General features: G+C 44.3%; 1 protein-coding gene across 1 annotated transcript in view; it reads right to left on the reverse strand.

Moving 5' to 3' along the window:
• The window catches only part of FBF1 (Fas binding factor 1), a 169,435-nt gene that overhangs the window by 101,245 nt on the left and 46,002 nt on the right, over nt 1–22,188 (reverse strand). Inside the window, exons 9-13 of the mRNA XM_068264242.1 lie at nt 21,304–21,405; nt 10,135–10,285; nt 3,899–4,032; nt 3,716–3,818; nt 313–795 (exon numbers count right to left, since the gene is read on the reverse strand). Of these exons, the coding sequence (XP_068120343.1) occupies nt 313–795; nt 3,716–3,818; nt 3,899–4,032; nt 10,135–10,285; nt 21,304–21,405 (973 nt within the window). The remainder of the gene's footprint in view (nt 1–312; nt 796–3,715; nt 3,819–3,898; nt 4,033–10,134; nt 10,286–21,303; nt 21,406–22,188) is intronic.

Raw genomic sequence — 22,188 nt, forward strand, 5'->3', positions numbered from 1 at the left:
AGGACTTGCAAAAACGCTGCCTGGACTGACATCTGGCTAGTACTCACCACGCTATCTCTAAAATGCCTGAACTGCATAACCATTCTACCTGCTTGCAGTCATCTGACTCATATGGATTGCCTCATCCTCCATACATCAATAATTTGTTGATGATCGGGACCACTGATGCTGCCCAATCTGATCGATTGGCCTGTTGAACTTCAAGAGATTGTATGGTCAATGGGCACCTTTATTGGTAATAATTTAGTTCTTGAACACAAAACATAGAAAAAGTTCACACAAAAAGTTATAGTGAAATAGAAAGTGACTTACCCATGTTCAGTGCCATTTGGAGTCTGTCCCATTTGTTCTACTACTTTGTCTTGTTTCTGTATTTTCTTGCGAGCTATGGCAGAAAGCAGCCACTCATCATCTTCCTTTGGAGCAGCAGCAGAATGAGTAGGCGTGTCTTTAGGCTGAGGTGCAGTCTGAGGGAACGTATCTGTGATGTTTGGCTGAGAGCTAGTCTGGTTGGCTTTTGGCTGGGAGATTGTTGGACTGGCTCTGGATTGAGTTGTGGTTTTATTATCAGTTTTTGTTCCAGATGTGGGAACTCCAGCAGAAGTTGGTGTAACTGCACTTGCTCTGGGTGGTTCTTTTAAAGGAAGTGAAGGAGACCAGTCTGGGATATCTTCATCCTTAAGTCCCAACCAGTCAGCCCCACTCTTTGCACTATGAGCTGGACTTTGCACCACTGGAGTAGTAGTAACAGATCTTGCATCAGTCTTCAAGTTTTCATTACCATCTCCAGAAAATCTATTTGTAAATGGAAATCATAGCATTAAAGTATCAGTAACAAGCTACAAGAAACGTGAAATTAGGGCACCAGAGACTCGGAGAGCCACAAAGTTTGCTTGTGCCTGCAGCTTCCATATCCGCGGGTCCTATATCTTCCACTGATATTTCTATGGGTGCCCATCGGTGCCTGTGTACGTAGTGGGGGTTATAGTTAGGAGTCAAGAAGGGGGTTTGAGCAGCAGGGATGGTAAGGGTTAGGAGTCTGGAAGGGGGTTTGTTCGTGGGGGGGGGGGGGGGTGAGCGGTTAAAGTGGACCCAAATTAAGAATACAAGATTTCAGAAATAAAATCTATTTTCTAAATTATAATAATAAATAGCAGCCTTTTTTCAGCTGCATGACGACAAATATAAAATATTTTACATTTATTGGAGGAACCCCTCCCTTCCTTTTATATTGTCGGGACAGAATCTGGCAGACTGGTGGAGGAGATAAAAAACAAAACACAGGCTGCTACTGATGATGTCACAGGGGAGGAGATTTCACATAGAACACGCCCCTGTGAAGGAGGGTAGCTGATGACAAACACACACATGGGCCTCGATTCATAAACAGCAGTGCGATAAAAAAATCTTGTCGGGAAAATACCGCACTCGGTATTTTCCCGGTCTGTGTGCTAATTCATAAAGATTTCCCCAGCTGCCCTTGGAGGTCGGTAAATTACCGCAGCCCATTGAGCGGTAGAGTAGAGCAGTGTCTCGATTCTCTCTTTGCCCTGCAGAAATGAATCACACAGACGGCTCTCTCTGGCTCTCCCACTGATGACTCAGACAGATGAGTCACACAGTCTTTCCCTGCCTGCAGAAATGACTCACACAGCCGGCTCTTTCCACTGATGGCTCAGACAGATGAGTCACACAGTCTTTCCCTGCCTGCAGAAATGACTCACACAGACGGCCCTCTCCACTGATGACTCAGACAGACGAGTCACACAGTCTTTCCCTGCCTGCAGAAATGACTCACACAGACGGCTCTCTCTGGCTCTCTCCACTGATGACTCAGACAGATGAATCACACAGGCTTTCCCTGCCTGCTCAAATGACTCACACAGACGGCTCTCTCCACTGATGACTCAGACAGATGAGTCACACAGTCTTTCCCTGCCTGCAGAAATGACTCACAGAGACGGCTCTCTCCACTGAGGACTCAGACTGATGAGTCACACAGTCTTTCCCTGCCTGCTCAAATGACTCACACAGACGGCTCTCTCCACTGATGACTCAGACAGATGAATCACACAGGCTTTCCCTGCCTGCTCAAATGACTCACACAGACGGCTCTCTCCACTGATGACTCAGACAGATGAGTCACACAGTCTTTCCCTGCCTGCAGAAATGACTCACACAGACGGCTCTCTCCACTGATGACTCAGACAGATGAGTCACACAGTCTTTCTCTGCCTGCTCAAATGATTCACACAGAGGGCTCTCTGGCTCTCTCCACAGATGAATCAAACAGACTTCGGCTCTCTGCACTTTTGCATTCATCAGAGGTGTCGGTAACTTGTTATCGCCTCACTAGAGGTGTCGGTAACTACCGCCAGGCTTACCGCTTGTTGAAGGCTTTATGTATTGACATTTGCTGACAATTTACTGACGTGTTGTCGGTAACTGCAGCCAAGTCGGTAATTTATCTCCCTGGTCGGTAATGTCAGCTTTTCATGCGGTAACAGCCTTTATGAATTGACATTTTGCTAAGTGGTCGGTAAAGTCTGCTGTTTTCAGCATTAACGCATGAGGTAATGCTTTATGAATCGAGGCCATGATCTAAAACCTCCTACTAAGCTCAGAAGTAATGGCTGCCACCTGTATAACCCTAGTTATGAAAAGAGAAGGGTGAAAAGCATGCACTGAAATGCTCATAGGCTTGAATGAGTGTTTGTTTATCTTTGTAGGTGTCGGAGTGGTGCAACTAGATATTTTGAATTGAAAAAAATGTTTGGTTTGGGTCCGCTTTAAAGAGACTCCGTAAACAAAAATTGCATCCTGTTTTTTATCATTCTACATGTTCCAAAAGCTATTCTAATGTGTTCTGGCTAACTGCAGCACTTTCTACTATCACAGTCTCTGTAATAAATCAACTTATCTCTCTCCTGTCAGACTTGTCGGCCTGTGTCTGGAAGAATGCCAAGTTCTTCAGTGTTGTGGTTCTGCTATGAACTCCCCCTTCCAGGCCCCTCTATGCACACTGCCTGTGTGTTATTTAGATAAGAGAGAAGAGAGAAGCTGCTCTAATCAGCTGGATAAATCGTCCTCTGAGCTGGCTGGGCTTTCACATACTGAGGAATTACAAACAAGGGCAAAGCTGTTTGCAGGAAGAAAAGAGCAGCCTGAAACTTCAGTGCATGGGGGAAAGAAACACACAAATGATCTCTTGAGATTCAAAAGGAATGCTGTATACAGCCTGCTTATGTATGGATGTATTTTCTATGTGTGGACATGCTGTACATCAACCTACTTCCTGTTTTGGTGGCCATTTTGTTTGTTTACAAACAAACTTTTTAAAACTGTTTTTAACCACTTTTAATGCGGCGGGGAGCGGCGAAATTGTGACAGAGGGTAATAGGAGATGTCCCCTAACGCACTGGTATGTTTACTTTTGTGCGATTTTAACAATACAGATTCTCTTTAAGCTTAGGTGTCAGGAAGGGGGTTTGTGCATGCAGAGGAAATTCTGGATGGCTGCTCAGGAGGAAAGAACCAGGGAGGAAAAATGGGAGAGAACCCAAGGACAACTAGCAGTGTCAGGACACTCATGATAAGGTGATCTAGCCCACCATAGGCTTCATTTAATAGTTGTTTTTCCTGCAGTACAAGGGTAACATTTATACTTCAGATCAGTGCATGAAACTAACTAAATAGAAAAAAGAGAATCCTGTACCTGACTGATGAACGTCGAGATGGGCGTCCTTCAGGGCTCATGGCTATTGTTGGTTGGTAAGAACCAAAAGCAAAGTCATCATCTCCTAGTAAATCCATTTTTTCTGCCGATTATAACACCGTATTACAATTAATATGCTTCATGTGTATCTCACATTTTTACCTCTTTAGCATAAAACCTCACCAGGCATTTTCTGGTATTTCGGATCCAGTTTGAATTCTTTCTTGTCACCAGTTGGAGGCCTTTCCAACAGCTTAGCTGAAGTTCCCCTTCCCATAAGTTCATCCAGTTTGGAACGTGCAGGCCTTATGGCGGATCTGCAAAACATACATTTATTGTATTACGGAATTGCTGCCTAGCTTCCATTTAGGAAGACTTCTCATCTATGCCAGTGAGGGGGTCACTAAGAGCAGTAGTGAGGAGGGATCTTTCCAACGGGGCTTTGGTAGGCACACAGACTATTTACAATAATGTAAACTTGGAATTCGTATGAGGTTATTGTTGTTCATGCTCATTGAGAAGATATGCTACCTTCCTGTACTTGTAAAAGGGAAAGGAAAAAAAGGAAAGATATTGCAGTTTTAGAGCAGGTGCAGAGACGAGCAACAAAATTGATACGTGGGATGGAAGGCCTCACTTATCGAGAAAGGTTAGATAAACTGGGCTTATTTAGTCTGGAGAAAAGATGTCTTAGAGGGGATCTAATTAACCACTTAACAACCAGCTAACGCCGATGGGCGGCGCCTGGTCGTTAGTGTTATAGCATGGAAACGGCCGCTCGTACGAGCGGCCTTTCCATGCCAGTTCACGGAGGGTGCCTTCGTGAACAGTGTGCGAGCCGCTGATCGCGGCTCGCACACGTAATGTAAACACGCGGGGAAGAAATCCCCGCTGTTTACATCATACGGCGCTGCTGCGCAGCAGCGCCGCAAGGCAGATCGGCGATCCTTGGACTCTGATTGGCCGGGGATCGCCGGCATATGATTGACTGTAGCCTATCCTACAATGCGCAGGACGGATATCCGTCCTGCGCCACCTAAGGAAAGGAGGGGAGGGAGGTAAGCGGGGAGAGGGCGGAAAACACTGCGGAGGGGGGCTTTGAGGAGCCCCCCCCCCCCCGTAACTCAATGGCCGGCGGCGATCAGACCCCCCCCCCAGCAGGACATCCCCCTAGTGGGGAAAAAAGAGGGGGGGGGGGGGAAGTCTGATCGCCCTGGTGTAATCCTGAACGGTGCTGCGGGCTGTAGAGCCCACGCAGCACCGATCATTAGAAATTCGCCTGGTCCTTAAGTGGTACGTGTATAAATACATCAGAGGGCAATATAAAATCTTGGCAGATGAGCTTTATGTCCCTAGGCTTTTACAATGGACTAGGGGACATGATCTGCGCATGGAGGAAAACCATTTTAGACAAGTAGTTATGGCAAATTCTATTACAATATAGAATGCATTGCCACAGGAAGTAGTTATGACAAATTCTATATCTGCATTTAAAGGGGGCTTAGATGCTTTGCTTGCGTTGAAAGACATCCATGGCTACAATTACTAGGTAATGCCCAGTGGTGTTGATCCAGGGATTTTATCGGATTGCCATCTGGAGTCAGGAAGGATTTGTTTCCCTTTTGGGGCTAATTGGTCCATGCCTTGTAAGGGTTTTTTACCTTCCTCTGGATCAACAGGGATATGTGAGCGTAAGTAACTATGTAAAAGAGAATAATAGAATAGAAAGTGGGGAGAATCTCAGGTAGAAAATTAAAGATGACAGTTTATAATCTCACCCAGTTTTATACAAAAAATGTAAAGCTTTGAAAAAATATACATTTGTTGTTTGTAATTAAAAGGACAACTATTAAAGCTTTGGTTGCTGTCGGAACAGCACTAATAGAAAAGAGCAGCACATGCAAGATAAATAGTTGTTGTCCTTCCCCTCCCTGTCTCTTAAAGGGACTCCGAGCACCTCTCATGCCTTTAAGCCAGACGACTTCCAACAAAGTCGTGCTATGACCCCTCTGGTGGAGCCTCTTGCAATGGCCATGCGTGTCACTTCCTCTTCCTGCTTCATTCAGTGATGCACTTCTCTAACATAGAAGACAGGGGTGACCCAGAAGTTATAACATAGCCAAGATGGCAGCCGCGATTTTTAAATTGAAATCAAAACAAAAACTATTTGGTGTAAAATGGCGATTCAGGCATCAAATTAAAGAGGAGAGCACAAGCTACAGAAAGATATGCATTTACGTACTTTGCAGTACTGGTCAGCATGCCCATGAGAGGTGCTTAAAGCCCCTTTAAAAAGAGTACCTGAGATGAATGAAAACAAAAGTTTTATACATACCTGGGGCATCCTCTTCAGGCTGCTCGGTCCTTCGCCATCCTCCTCTCAGTTGGCTGATGGTGTAATGGTTAAGGGCTCTGCCTCTGACACAGGAGACCAGGGTTCGAATCTCGGCTCTGCCTGTTCAGTAAGCCAGCACTAATTCAGTAGGAGACCTTTGGCAAGTCTCCCTTACACTGCTACTGCCAATAGAGCGCGCCCTAGTGGCTGCTGCTCTGCTCTGGCGCTTTGAGTCCGCAAGGAGAAAAGCGCAATATAAATGTTATTTGTCTTGTCTTGTCTTGTCCCTCCTGGATCCTCTGCCATTCAGCCCGGTAATCCTGTCAGTCGGCGCAGCCTGGCCACGTGCGCTCCCCATCGCACATCTGTGGTCAGGAGTATTCTGCATCTGCGCAGGCGCAGAATGCTCCCAGTGCCAAAAGCGCGCAGTACGTGCCAACTAGCGAGATTACCGGACTCAATTTCAGAAAATCCAGGAGTCGGAGAAGGACGATGAGTGATCCAGCAGCCTGAAAGGGGCTGGACGAAGCCCAAGGTATGTATAAAACTTTCGTTTTTATTTGTCTCAGGTTAACTTTACCCACTTCATCCCAAAATGAGTTTTTCCCCTAACGGACAAGAGTGATTTTCACCTTTCAGTGCTCCTCCCTTTCATTTGCCAATAGCTTAATCACTACTAATCACAATGACATGATCTATATCTTGTTTTTTTCACCACCAATTGGGCTTTTTGGGGTTGATATGTGTTTTCAGTAATTACTTTATTTTCTATGCATTGTAAAGGGAAAACAAGGAAAAATGATGAAATACACTATTTCTCCAATTTCATCCCCTCAAGTTTTAATATAAACACTGCTACTGTACATAAAACCCACACATTTTATCTGCCCATTTGTCCTGGTTATCACAAGATTTTAATTATGTCCCTAGTACAAAGTATGGTGACAATATAGTATTTGGAAATAAAGGTGTATTTTTTCTTTGGTGTTTTTTTTTTTTTTACTATTTCACGGGAATGCACACGCGCGGGAGCACACACACGTGCACGTGCACAGCAGCAGCACTGTCTGACTTATAAAAACATCCTGGAGCCATTAAGAGGCTCTAGCAGGACATTTTTATAAGTCAGCTTGTCATTAAAGCGGATCCGAGAGGAAAAACTAACTATAACAAGTAACTTGTCTATATATCTTATCTAAAGTTTAGACACAGCAAATCTAGCTGCAAACAACTTTAATAGAATATGATTGATTATTCCTGTGATACAATGAGGGCAGCCATGTTGTTTGTAAACATTACTTAGAGGCAGGCTTATCTGTATCTTGAAGAAAAAAAACCTAATCCCCCTCCTCCCCTCTGCCTCTGAAATCTCTGGCTAGTAATACCTCCCCCTCCTCCTGCCCAGACTGAGATCCCATAAGCCCTTGCTACTGTCTGAAAGTGTCTTGGCTCTCTGAAAACCTGTGGGCGAGGCTTGTTTAGTTTATAGGGAATTAGAGTATTAAACCAAAACAAAAAAATATTTGGCTTGAGGAATGCCCTATAAACTATATGAAAGGAACTCAAAAGTTCATCTCGGATCCACTTTAAGTGGTTAATGTACCTTGCAAATGGGTCCCATTGATATAGTGTTGGCTTTGAAAGGTAGAAGAATTTATGTGTCTGAGGGGACGACTTTATGTGTGAAATTTCCAGCGTGGGATCCTTGAAAAAGTGCTTCCCCCTTGCCGCAGTGCTAAAGCCCCGGGGCCCGGCGTGTAGAGTGTGCGAGAGGAACAAAACAACTACCCTCGCTTCCTCTCTTCAGCAGACATAGGTGTGTGCCATTGCTATGCACCGGTACTCCGTGTCCTCTATCGGGGACAAAGCTGTATGTGACTACATGTCTGCAGAAGAGAGAAACAGAGGGTGGTTGGTTGCCGCTCCTCTCACTCACACACTTCTAATGCCGCCCACGCAGCTTTAGTACTGCGCCGAGGGGGAGGCTCTTTATCAAGAATCCCATGCTGAAATTTTTACACATAGTGGCAACCCCTCGGGTACATGGATTCTTCTGCCCGACACCACATTAATGGCGCCCCAAATCCGGCTTTGTGACTGCAGCTGCACTTTATTTGGCCTGAGGAAGTGGGCTGTGTCCCACGAAATGCGTTGCCTGTGGCTGTGCTTATTAAATATTTCTAATTGTAGTGTTCTTAGATTATTTTATACATATTGGGCACCTCTTTGCCTTCTTCTGTGCCACATTAATAGGACCCACCTGCAAGGTACTTTAGGGGATAGAAAGGGAGGAAAAAGGAAAATGACAACTACTATTTATCTTGCATGTGCTGCTCCCTTCTATTACTGCTGTTCTGACAGCAACCTGAGCTTTTATAGTTGTCCTTTAAATACGAGTTTAAAGTGAACCAGAGACGAAGCACCCTCATGTATGTTACCATATATATCAGTGAGGACATTAGAGAAAACACCTACCCTGCGCTCTGTTTCATTCTTCACTGCTCAGCCTGCTTGTTATCAGCCCTGATAAAATCCCCCACTGAGTATTCAGTCTGGCTTTGCTGAGGAATCATTATAGCTGAGTCTGTCTTCTCTGATGTCTTTTCAAGCCCAAGCCTGCCCCCTTCTGGCTCTGCTATAATGACTCAGCAATAATGATTTCTGAGCAAAGCCAGACTGAATGCTCAGTCGTGGATTTTATCAGGGCTGATAACAAGCAGGCTGAGCAGTGATGGATGAAACAGAGAGCAGGGTAGGTGTTAGGAACTCAGTCACCAAGTGGTCTTAGTGAAGACTTCAGTCTCAGATGTTTCCTTTAACAGGTATAGCTGTTCTTTACACTGATTAGGGTTAACTATTACTTAAGCATGTGCCCGCCCCCCAATGCTTTGGGTGTGGTGTGTAGTGGATGTCTATGTATGTTGCATGTTTGTATTACAAGTTTGAGCACTTGATAAATGGCCAATGCCCGATATTGAAATGTTGTGCTGTCCTTATGCTGTGTATATGTCGGTCATTATGAAATAAATGCGAATTGGATAGAACATCCGCTGAGGGTTGAGTCCTCTATGGGAATTGCTGTATATCTGGAACATTCTTTTTCGGACAGTAAAGGCTCCAAGAAGGCCTCTTGAGTAGTCATTTTAGATCTAAACATGCTGCAAAACGTTGTATTGTGGGTATTTGTATGTATGGGGACAGAGCCCAAGCTGATAGATTTTGACTGGCAGAACTTTTACGCTCCCTAATGGATGGGTGCAGACGTAAGGGAGAGGAAGTAGGGGCAGGGCGTATGCATAAAGGGCAGGGTAACCGTCACACAAGGCGCTGGCACTGTAAGTAGACTGATATGAAGGGAGGTGGGGAGGGTACGGAGTAAAGGCGGAGCAGAGGCATTAAGTGTAGCAGAGTCTGGGGAATGATGTGAGTAGGGCACTGCACCGAACACATAGTAAGCACTGAGCAGTCCCTCAGAGCCAATGGCGTTCCAGGTGACAGCTTGGCACGTCTTTGGCTAAAAACAGCACTGCACGTCACTAATCCAATTGGTCACCCTGAACCAAGGTAGTGCTAGGAAAGGTCACTACATAACCATATGTACTGTATTTTTTGGACTATAAGACTCACTTTTTCTCTCCCAAAAGTGGGGGAAACAAATCACTGCATCCTACTGTCCAAATGCAGGCAGTTCCTGACTTGTGAACGCCTGCCAATACCAACCTCCAACCTGCCGCAATGTCAGGGACGCCCTGTACTGTGCCCATGCGGAAGAGGACATAGGGGGACACAAAGGGGCATAGAGGAGGACACAAGGGGGACATAGAAGGGGCATAGAGGAAGACACAAGGAGGACAGAGGCGGACACATCGGCAGACACATGGGTGACACAGAAGGACACAGGAGGACACAAGGGAGACACAAGAGGTACAAGGGGACATGAGGCACAAAGGGGGCATAATCCACAAGATGCCCCTTCACCATGGATGCACCAGGTTTAGTTTATATATTTTTTTACCCCGTTTTTATGTCCTCTAAACCTAGGTGCGTCTTATGGTCCAAAAAATACAGTATATTTTTTTTTTACCTCTGCCCCTTTTGGGAACCTTCTAGTCCATCATCAATTCCCAGAGCATCCATAATATCATCTGCATCCTCCTCAAAGTCCAGGTCATCCTTCCTTCGGGAAGCTGGGGAGGGTCTTCCTGGGTTTCTTGTTAGGCTGGCAACTGATGTCCCTAAATAATCATATTTGATATCAATACCTTTCATGATACTACCTAAAAAACAGTATAAGGTGTATATTAGTGGAAATCCCTTATTATATAGTTTGGTTGAAAAAAAGACATCGGTCCATCAAGTCCTATCAGGAGAAAAATAAACAAACAAGTAAAAATTAGGTACATTTCACACCCGAAGCGAAAATAATAATGAAATAAACTATTGTATCTATCTTCCTTCTCCTAAAAATGAATTTTTACGATATTCCACAGTTTTATTTTATGTTTAAATCTACTTTTTAGGTTTTAACTGTTTTATTGTTTTTGCTCAATTACACATTTATTGAGGTATGCAAGAGCTAAAATCCATGAACTATTGACCCTTTTTATCGCTTTCCTGCTCTCAGAAACCATTTTCTGCTAGGAAAGTGTATTATAGTTGGAATTTCTTATCAGTGAAGGTCACACTGTAGTCACTTCCTGTCTGAGTCAGGACTGAGTCAGCCACTTACATACCTGATATTTAACGCTTTCAGACAGAGAAAGAAAAAAAGGAACACAGCCTAGTTATTTGTGTGCTAGGCACTGTACATCCCCATGTCTATCTCATCATGTCGCATGTCACCTCAGGTATCCTTTAAGTACCCTCACATATCCCAGTTGATACTGAGGAAGGCAATAAACTCTTACAAGGCTTGGGCCAATAAACCTTTAGAGCAGGGGTCTCAAACTCGCGGCCGCAATAAACTCTTACAAGGCTTGGGCCAATAAACCTTTAGAGCAGGGGTCTCAAACTCGCGGCCCATTTGCGGCCCTCGATACAATATTTTGTGGCCCTCCCCGGCAAAAGCTTCCTTATAGTTCGCTTCAGTGCAAGTAATCCGCAGCATCCCCGCCACTAAACGAGGGCTGCAGAGCCCCCAAATCGCCCGGGGGGCAATCCACCAGCATTTCCTGGAAGGGGCAGAGCTCTCAGCTTCAGCTCTGCCCCTCCTGACGTCAATCGCCGCACGGATCGCCGCCTCTCCCCGTCCCTCTCTGTAAAGGAAGAATGAGAGAGGCGGGCATAGGCGGCGATGCGCCGCGATTGTGAAATTCCTTATGCGGCCCAGCCTCATCCTGACTTTGCCTCCTGCGGCCCCCAGGTAAATTGAGTTTGAGACCCCTGCTTTAGAGGGACAAAATCCTGTCGGACTTCAGTGAGATAAAATTCCTGGATTTTGTCTGGTTGAAATCACCTAGTAATTCTAGCCATGTATATACTTCAATGCAAGGAAAGCATCCGAGCCTCCAAACCAAATGGTAAATCTCTAAACTATGTAATTCTGGCCACAGGATAGGTAAGGTGGGGTTTCCTGTGTAGAGAAAAATATTTTCAGAGGGAAATTTACCAAACGAAAGCCTCAGGTGATCATAACACGAGTGCATCTCATGGTTCATCAAGGTGGCAGAAATGCAAGTTTGCACTGATGGGATGTGATAAACACTCTACCTGCATCACCCGGGACTACATCACTCATCTGCACAGCATGGGAGGTTTGCAGCACTCATCTTCACAATCTTCCAGTTCTTCTTTCATGAAAGATGTAAATGGAGTTTTCACCTTTCTCCCTGCTCTATCCTTTCTAAACATATCCTAACCCTCTAAGTTTGCTATCCAATCATGAATTTTATCCATCTAGGCCTCCATCATTCCCAGGTCAGTTTTTGAAAAGTTCCTAGAATTGGTTAACATGCACTTGATATTTTTAAAGAGACTCTAACAAAAAAAAAAAAAAAAGTTCCCCTGGGGGATACTCACCTCGGGAGAGGGAAGCCTCAGGGTCCCAATGAGGCTTCCCCCTCCCCTGTAGCTGCAGGCAGTCCAGCGCTGGCTCACCCGAAGTGTCCCGCAATCCTAGCTCGACAATCCTGAGAAGGCTAGATATATTTTCCTTTCCTGGCTCCAGCGGGGGCGCTGCTGCGGCTCTCAGCATGGACATAGGCAGAAATAGCAGATCTCTGTCGGGTCCGCTCCACTACACAGGAGACTTGCACCTGCGCAGTAGAGCAGGCCCGACAACGATCGGCTATTTCCGCCTATCTCCGAGCGGAGAGCCGATACTGCGCCTGCGCTGGAGGCGGGAAGGTAAATATTTACATCCTCGCTGTTCGGAGGGGCACAGTGAGACCACCGTGGGACGCAGGAGGATGGGGGAAGCCTCAATAGGATCCGAAGGCTTCCCCCACCCGAGGTGAGTACCCCCCAGGGGAGGTTTTCTTCGTTACAGGTTTTCTTTAACACCACATTTTCCAATTTTAGTTACATTTAATGGTCCACATGAAGGCTTAACTAGCTACACTGTCCCCACCAATTCTCCATCCTCTATAATGCTAGGCTCCTATTGTCTATTGACCCTGGCCTGTCCACATATTGAGTGTTTACCCTTCCTCCTCCCCCCAGATCCTAGTTTAAAATCTCCTCCAACCTTCTAACCATCTACTCCTCCAATGCAGCTCCAGTCTTCTCATTTAGGAGCAGCCCACCCCTACTGGAGAATCTGTAACCAACTGCAGTGCTTTCAGAATCAGAAAAGTTTATTTCGCCAAGCATGAGCGATCATGCCCGGAATTATTCTTGGCACATACATATAGCTCGGGAAGAAGACAGAGAAAAATACATAGGGACAGAGATAAGTTACATTACATAGCGCATAAGATTTACATCATACATGCTTTCACAGTTCATTTAGAGGCCTAGAGATGACCAGCGGTTAGCCTTGTTTGCCTTGTGAGGTGGTTACTTCAGTTGACTGACCGGGAGTGGCGCAACCTGCCCCTCCGCTTGTTTGGGCTTGTACTGATGGAAGTATGTGGAGGGAGTTCAAGTGGCTGACAGCCGATGGAAAGAAGGAGTTTCTATGTCTAGCAGTCTTTGTAGGGATGGCACGAAGTTTCCGGCCCAGAAGGAGCAAACTGAAGTAACGTGACCTGGGTGCGAGGGATCATTTGCAATCCTCAATGCTCTGGATTTCAGTCTCTTGTTGTGCAATAGAGCAAGTGAGGGGAGGGAGAGCCAGTGACCCTCTCCGCCGACCTGATGACCCTCTGTAGTTTGAGCTTGTCGCTGACAGTGGCGCCAGCATACCAGACTAACATGGAAGAGCAGGAGTTCCGGATGGATCACAGGCTGGAGTACAGTAGAGCGTCCTGCACACTCACACAGAAATGCGGTTACTTCCTCTGGGTATGGATAGCGGGTGATCAGAGTGAATTACATGCCCTAACAGGTATTTGACCAGTGACTTGTGCCGTCACCTTATACGGCCGCTGCTGCATCTGCCTATGCTACTCTCAGCCACCTTACATCCGTGCCATGCTTTGCTTGCATGAACTGTTTCTTGCTATCCTGCTGCTCGTCGCCATAAAAAATGTAATAGATTTTAATGTATTTTATTTTTTCTGGGTGCTTATTCCCCCTACTGTGCAGTAGATGCAATGCAGAGTAATGTTGCCATCTTTGCAGATGATACAAAGTTATGCAGAATTGTAAACACTAAGGGCTTGATTCACAAAGCGGTGCTAACCTACTTAGCACGTCTAAACTCTTTAGATGCGCTAACCAGGGTGCTAAGTAGGTTAGCACCGGATTTCTCAATCAGATCGCGCGCTAACTTTGCGCGCGCAAAGTTTTATGCGCGCAAAGTTTTACGCGCGCTAAGTCCCATAGGCTTTAATGGGCACTTTGAGCGGAGCGCCCTGCGCTCTGTGCAGTACGCGCGTAAAGTTTTACGCGCATAAAGTTTTGCGCGCGTAAAGTTTTATGCGCGAAAAGCTTGTTTAGACTTGCTAAGGGGGTTTTCACAGGCGTGCTAACAGTTAGCACCGCTTTGTTAATCAAGCCCTAAGAAGGATAGTGACATTTGCCAACAGGATCCCGACAGTATGGCCATATGGGCAGGGATATGGCAGATGAAATTTAATGTAGATAAATGTAAGGTCATGCACCTTGGACGTGCCAATGCTAGAGCACCATATAAGGTAAATGGCATGCAGCTGGGAACATCAGAAAAGGACTTGGGCATTCAGGTTGATAAGTTAAACAACCGTATTCATTCAATGCCAAGCAGCAGCAGCTAAAGCAATTCAAATTCTGGGAGGCACAAAACAGGAAATAAAATCATGAGATGCTAGTATACTACTTCCTTTATATAAATCAGTTGTGAGGTTCCATCTGGAGTATGGGATAAAGTTTTGGGCACCACACTATTGGAAGGACATTGACATCCTAAAACAGGTACAAAGACAGGAAACTACATGAATCGGAGGAATGGAAGGTCTTAAGGTCTTGCTTACAAGACAACCTTGTTTTTTAGCTTGGAAAAAAAAGACAGCCAATAAGTGGCCCGATTAACATATATAAATGCATTGGATGGCCAGATTAAAGCTTGGCAGATGAGCTTTTTATCCTTAGGGCTGGTACATACTTTGCGCTTTTTCAGCGCTTTGCTGATTGCTGGCGATCAGCAAATCGCTGCTACGCATGTATCCCTATGGATACATTCACACTGCCGCGTTTGCCATTTCAAACAATCGCAAACGTGCTGCCTGCCGCGTCTTTGGGGCGATTGCACTGTGATTCTCGTTCTATTGACGGGAATCACAAGCACAAATCGTGCTGAAATCGTGAGATTTTGCTGCCAAATCGCGGACCCAAACGCCATCGCCGGGAAGCTCCCAATGTGAACCGACACTTAGGCTTGTATAAAGGAAATGGGACATGATCTGCGTATGGAGGAAAAAAGGCTTTGCCATCTAGTTAGGATTTGGTTTTATACAGTAAGAGTGGTTAATATTTTACCACAAATTTCATATCTGCATTTGAAGGAGGCTTGGGTTTTTCCTGTGCATTGAAGGACATCTCCGGCCATGTTTACTAGGCAATTCCCAGAAGAGTTGATCCAGGGATATTATCTGCCTGTCACCTGGGCCCAAATGCGATTCACTTTTTTGACCCTAGTTTTCTGCTTGGTGATCATTTTTCATCTTTTTTAACTTTCCAGCATTTGGCAATTGAAAGAGTACCAAATAGTAGTAGAAAAAGTAAAAATAAAGTCCCAAGATAAGTAGAAAAGGTTGATTCAACATTTTTTGTGCGTTTTCTTGGTTGCTGGAGGGTTGATGGGATGTAAAAATATCAACTTGGAAAAACCACAGGAGAAAAAGGAAATTGCATCTGGGCCCCGGCGTCAGGAAATAATTTGTTCCCTTCTGAGGTTATTGGCTCAAGCCTTGTACTATGTGAGGGCGCAAAACAGAAATGTGCTACATTTTTCCCTGCTTGGTTGGACTTGATGGATGGATGTCTTTTTTCAACCAAACTATGTATATATCATGGCGGTTAGTCCTCCAGTATGTACAGTGGACAGACTGCTGTGACCCAACTCCTACACTATGTGAAATGTTGGAATGCGGGCCCCATGTAGCTTAAAGTGGATCCGAGATAAACTTTGACTCATTGCATAATTGTGTTCCTTTCATACAGTTTATAGGGCATTCCTCAAGCCAAATACTTTTTTTGTTTTGTTTTAATAATCTAGTTCCCTATAAACTAAACAAGCCTCACCCACAGCTTTTAAGAGTGACTTGGCATTTTCAGACCGTAGCAAGTGCTTATGGGAGCTCAGTCTGGGCAGGAGGAGGTGCTACTAGCCAGAGATTTCAGAGGCAGAGGGGAGGTATTCGGTTTTCACAGACTAAATACTGAAGATACAGAAAAGCTTGCCTGTGTGTAATGTTTACAAACAACATGGCTGCTGTCATTGCATCACATGAAGAAATAATAATAAACTGTTGAAGCTGTTTGCAGCTAGATATGCTGTGTAAACTATCTAAACTTTAGATAGGATATATAGACAAGTTACTTGTTATAGTTAGTTTTTCATCTCGGATCCGCTTTAAGTGGCATGGCTCTGATTAGCTGCAGGGAGGGAGGAGCAACAGTAGCACATACGTCACCGAGGGAAACCAATGTTAGTTACCTGGTAACATCCTTTTTAGTAACCTCCAGGACAGGTCCACCACGAGAACGACAGGCTCCTCCCAGGAACAGGAAACGTCCAGATAGAGTACTCTATAAATCTTTGTTCAACCCCTCGATCACCAGTCAATTCCAAGAACTGTTCACCTAAAAAAAGGGGGTTTTAATATCCATTCTGCATATACATATAATACACATCTCAATATTTATACATATACATATATACATATGAACCCTTAATAGGGTGGGTTACGGACCTGTCCTGGAGGTTACTAAAAAGGATGTTACCAGGTAACTAACATTGGTTTTTCCAGTAACCTCCAGGACAGGTCCACCACGAGAAGATGAGCAAGAATCTTACCAAATTAGGGTGGGCCGACTGCCTGCAGGACTTTTCTTCCAAATGATTGCTGTCCTGCAGACATCAGGTCTATTCTGTAGTGTCTAGAGAAGGTGCTTAGACTTGACCACGTAGCTGCTCTGCAGATCTCTTCTGGCGTAGCACTCGCTCTGTAAGCCCATGAAGTGGCCGCTGCTCTAGCTGAATAGGCTCTAACTGTACCTACTACAGTATTCCCTGTAATCTTATAGGATTCCTCTATACACCGTTTTATCCATTTAGCGATTGTTCTTTTTGACATTTTTCCGCCTTTTGTAGCACCTGAAGTGTTGATTAAAAGGGCTCTAGAACTCCTAAACTCTGCTACCCTTTCTAAATCGCATCTAAGACATCTTCTGACATCTAAACCCGGCTTGTATTATCTTCTTTAATCTTTTTATCTTTTCGCTTGTTAAGTACATTCTTTCTGTTTCTGAATTTATTATGACTCCTAGAAACTGAATCTTTGACGTTGGTTGTAGGACCAACTTGTCCCAGTTTACTATCCATCCGAGGATCTGTAACTGATCTAGTACTTTCCTTGTATTTCTCTCTGCCTTTTGGTATGACACCGCCACTACAAGGAGATCGTCTGGATATGGAATTATGAGAACTACCTCTGCATGTAAATACTTTATCACTTCCGCCATTACTTTTGAGAAGATCCTCGGTGCTGATGATATTCCGAAGGGCAGGACAGTAAACTGAAAGTGTTGAATAGTCTTCTTTTCCCTTATCCCAAATCTCAGGAACTTCTGAGATGACTCTCTTATTGGAATGTGCCAATCTGCGTCCCTCAAATCTATGTTTGTCATCATGCAGTTTGGGGTTAACAAGTTTCTCACAGAGAATATTGATTCCATCCTGAATCTTTGATAAGACACAAAGGGGTTTTAAGCTTTTAAAGTTTAGAATTAACCTGAATTTTCCCGTCAGCTTTCTTACCAGAAAAACCATCGAATAAAATCCCTGATTGCCAGTGATCTGATTGCCCGGAACCGGTCCAACCACGTTCTCGTCTAACATTGACTTTATGATGTTTTGTAATGCTAGCTTTTCTCTCTGTCTTTTGGAAGAGGAGTGGCAATAAATTTTCTTGCTGGAAGGGACTGAAACTGAATTTTGTACCCCTGGTTTTTAAGATTGAGGATGAAATCGTTTTTGCTTATTTTCGTCCACTGGGAATAGAATCCCGATAGACGACCCCCAACTCTTTCTCTGGCGTCACTTCTTTTCTTGACTGTTTTGGTTTCGAAAAGGAAAACTCTTTTTCGTTCCCTCTCTATTCATAGCCCCAGGTCTCCCCTTGCTACGTATGTTGTGGCTGCTGCTGGTCCAAAATTTGCCCCTGCTGCAGTCCAGGCCTTCTTAAAGAGAATCTGTACTCTAATATTCTTACACTAAAAAGCATACCATTCTATTCCTTATTTTCTCCTGTGCCCCTCTGTGCTGTTTCTGCCACTCTCTGCTGCAATCCTGGCTTGTAATTAACAGTTTTAGGCAGTGTTTACAAACAAACTAACCAGCTTCTAATAGGCTCAGCTAAGCATAGTGTGTGAGTATGCAGGGGGCCTGCAGAGGGTGTGTATCGCTTCTACCAATCACAAGCAGCCCTGCACATTCCACACAAGCAAAGCCTTAGCCCGACAAACAGGACAGAGGAAAGATACATTGATTTATTACAGAGACAGTGTAATTAGGAAGAGCTGCAGTAAGCCCCAGCACATTAGAACAGGCATAGGAACTCATAGGATAGAAGAACTAAGGCTGAAAAAATTGTTACAGAGTCTCTTTAAGGGCAAACTCCCCTTCTTATCTTGTGGATCCTTCAGGTATCCCAGATCCTCAAATGCTAATTCATTGTCTTTATTAACCTGTGAGAACGCTGCATCAAGCTTGGGACATCTATCCCAAGTCTTGACGTCTTCTTCCGTAAACGGAAATCTTTTCATAAATCCCTTTGACATAAATAATTTCCTGTCTGGGTACTTCCACTGACTTAATATGGTATTTTTTGTAGATCTATGTATAGGGAAAGTCAAAGATTCTTTTGGTTCCATTCCCTGATACAATCTATTATGCATCTATACTTCTGATTTCTTAGATTCAATATTTAGAGTTTTATTAATTGCCAAGATAAGCTGCTCAGTCTCATCAGCCGGAAATCTAAACCTGGAGATTTTTCTGATTTCAGTCTGGCTGTCCATACTCTTAGAAGAAGAGTCTGACTCATCATCATTATCCTCCTCTTCACCTTCTATATCTTCTTCTTCCGAAGAGGATACAATATGTCTTTTAGTAGAAGTTGTACCTTTGTTCTTTGTTTTAATAGGTTGAGAGTCCTCTGTATTTGGTATATCTACGGCCGGCATGGTCGCACTAGTACCAGGGATTACTGCTTCTGTTGCTGGGATGATAGCAGAAGCAAATACTTCCTTTAATGACTTAATTGTCTCAGCCCTCTCCATTTTTACGGCTGACATTAATTCTTCCTTTAAGCCCCCTGATTGTTCCTGTATTAACTTTACTTAAACAGGTCTGACAAAACTGCTTATTATAAGTATGGGCCATTTTTGTATCACAGAGCGGGCACCGCCTTCTTGGCCTTGCTGGGTCAGTAGACTCTGTGCCCTATAACAACAATACAAACAAGAAATATAGTGTCATTTTTCTTTCTAAACCTAAAGAAAGAACACCCTGGTGCGCATATGTCAAAGAGTGATAAGTAACCCTGAGCCCAGATGGATAAGAACATGTATAGAAATATCATATACATATGATCTATCTGAGGCCATATATATAATCCCCCTATACATATTAGACAGGGGATGATACAACATAAACTGCCAACAGGGTTTTATACACTTATATTGCCTGTACGCTGATCCTATTTTGGCCCCTATAGATATATATATACACACACAACATATGACCCAGCAATATCACAACTGAAATATCTGCACAACATATATCTCCAGCTATATGCATAAGTTTTATACAGACCTCAGAGCAGACGCTAAGCAGGCTTTATATTATACTGCACAGTCAGATAATAAGTAACAGACCTCAGTACAGACGCGGCATAAGGCGTACGGCTCATACCATATAGGTCCCCAAGCCTCCGCCACTCTCACCTTTCCTGGCTCCTGCTTAGCGTCCATCCCGCTCCGTTCGTGACACGAAATGCCGAACCATGCGGGCGTCCGGCGTCTCTTCACCCGCGCAACCGGAAGTGACGCCGCATAAGGGCGGAAGTACGTCACAAGGACGCCACCATTGAGGGCAATCAGCCACCTTCCCTCCGGAGGCCTGCTAGACTTTCCACGTCACTTCCGGTGCGCCATTAGCCTCTGCTCTAGGGGAATCATGGACGCCGCGCGTGTCCTCTGGATCCACCTGCAACTCGGGCAGCCAGGACAGCCACAGGAGAAGGTACACCTCGCTTCTCCTTACTAGACCCAAATACCTCTCTAGGCAGGTCCACCATTCGCCGCCAACCGGGTCCCAAACACACCTGGTCTGACGGACCGGCGAGCGACTAGAGCACTCCTTGTTCCTTGGAACAGGAAACGTCAACTGGTGATCGAGGGGTTGAACAAAGATTTATAGAGTACTCTATCTGGACGTTTCCTGTTCCTGGGAGGAGCCTGTCGTTCTCGTGGTGGACCTGTCCTGGAGGTTAATGGAAAAATGGCAGCTGTAAACTAGAGGTATCGGCCATTTTTTACATTGCAAAACTGCATCAAAAAGTGACCCACAACTAGAGTTTTAAAACAAATGTGATATAAGATAGTAGAGCCACATGATTGTCTCCCACAGGTACTGGAAACATTGCAGAAGGAAGAGGCAGGGCCTTTACCTAAAACCCTGGAAAATGAATTAGTGGCCATTTTTAGAAACCACAAAACAGACCAATTCCTCATCTACACAGATCAGTGCACTGGCTGCCCTTCTCTATGGTATGTGGTAAGCAAACTTATGTTGTGTTGTTGTTGTTTTTTTTTTTTTGGGGGGGGGGGGGGGGGAAATTGGTGGTAGTAGAGTTATTATGTAACATTGTATGCTGTAACTTTGTCCCAGTGTGTTGGTGGCTGCTGTGGATCACAAGACTGCCTGGGGAAAACTAGAAATCCTTCTGCAAGTGTTTGCTCTCTGGAACTGGCTCCCTCCAGCCACCAGACTCGCCCCCACCTTTAATACCTTCACACAAGCTCTCAAGACTCACCTCTTCACGCTCGCATACCCCCCTACACCAGCACCATAATATGTTCTGTTAGACACCCTCTCAACAGATACACCTATTGTCTCCACCCCCACCCTTTAGATTGGAAGCCTCTGGAAGGGCCCTCTCCCTTAGTGTTTCCAGCTTGATTATGCAATCTTACTGCCAATCACCCCTTTTGTGGACTAGAACAGTCTCTATTTTGACCTATGACACTGTATTATCAAATAATTTGCATGATCTTGTTTTGTTGTGAGTTTCCTGTATGTCCTACCTTGTATGTTAACACTTTTATCTATTGTGCAGCGCTGCATAATATGTTGGCGCTTTATAAATACAATAAATAATAATAATAATAATGTATGCATTTTAAACTGTTTACATTTTGCCAGTGTTAAGTCTCCAGGCTTACTTACCACCAGTTTTCACTGGCTCTGGCTCTGATTTGGCACTTTGCAGCTTTTTAGATGTTCCAGGACCTTCATCAGACAGGAGATCGTCTAGAGGGTCATCTAAGTCTTTAAACCAAAAAGAGGATTCAAATAAAAAATTCTGAATATAAAAAGTGCTTTATTATACATCACAAACATGAATTAGAATGGCTGCATAATTATACATCTTGTGTTTACTTAATTGTATCAAGTGAGGAATGTGACACCTTCTCTGACTGTGCAGAAGCTCCTGGACACAGAGAGACACTGAAAGCATTTCTGCCTTCAATACAACATGAACAAAACCAGTTCTGAATAAAATGCAAAGGTAGCTCTCAAAGCAAAAAACTGTACTTTGGGAACTTGTAATTTCTAAATGCATAATAATACTTATGCACAAAAGCAAATATGATAACCGTATGGCATATAAAAAGTAGGAAAACATGTTTTTATTGAATATTATGTCAGGGTTTTATACTGCTTTAATGTCCTTCCTATAGTGTGGTGCCCAAAACTGTATCTCATACGACAGATGGGGCCTCACAAGTTATTTATATAAAGGGAGTAGTATACTAGAATCTCATGATTTTATTTCCTGTGTTATGCAATCCAGAACTGTATATGCTTTAGCTGCTGCTGCTGCTGCTGCTTGGTCTGATGTTCATAGCTGTAAGATCTTATATGTTGTTCCACACTGTCATGTCCCAGGCGCATGTCTTTACATTTATCTACATTAAATTTCATCTGTCATCTCTCTGCCCTTATAGCCAGGTTCAGATAATTTTGTAAAGTGTAACTATCCTGCTTAGGGTTTATAATTCTGCATAATTTTGTATTATCTGAAAAGATGGCAACATAACTCTGCATTCC

The sequence above is a fragment of the Hyperolius riggenbachi genome, chromosome 12 (assembly GCF_040937935.1).
Source record: "Hyperolius riggenbachi isolate aHypRig1 chromosome 12, aHypRig1.pri, whole genome shotgun sequence".
Lineage (NCBI taxonomy): Eukaryota > Metazoa > Chordata > Amphibia > Anura > Hyperoliidae > Hyperolius > Hyperolius riggenbachi.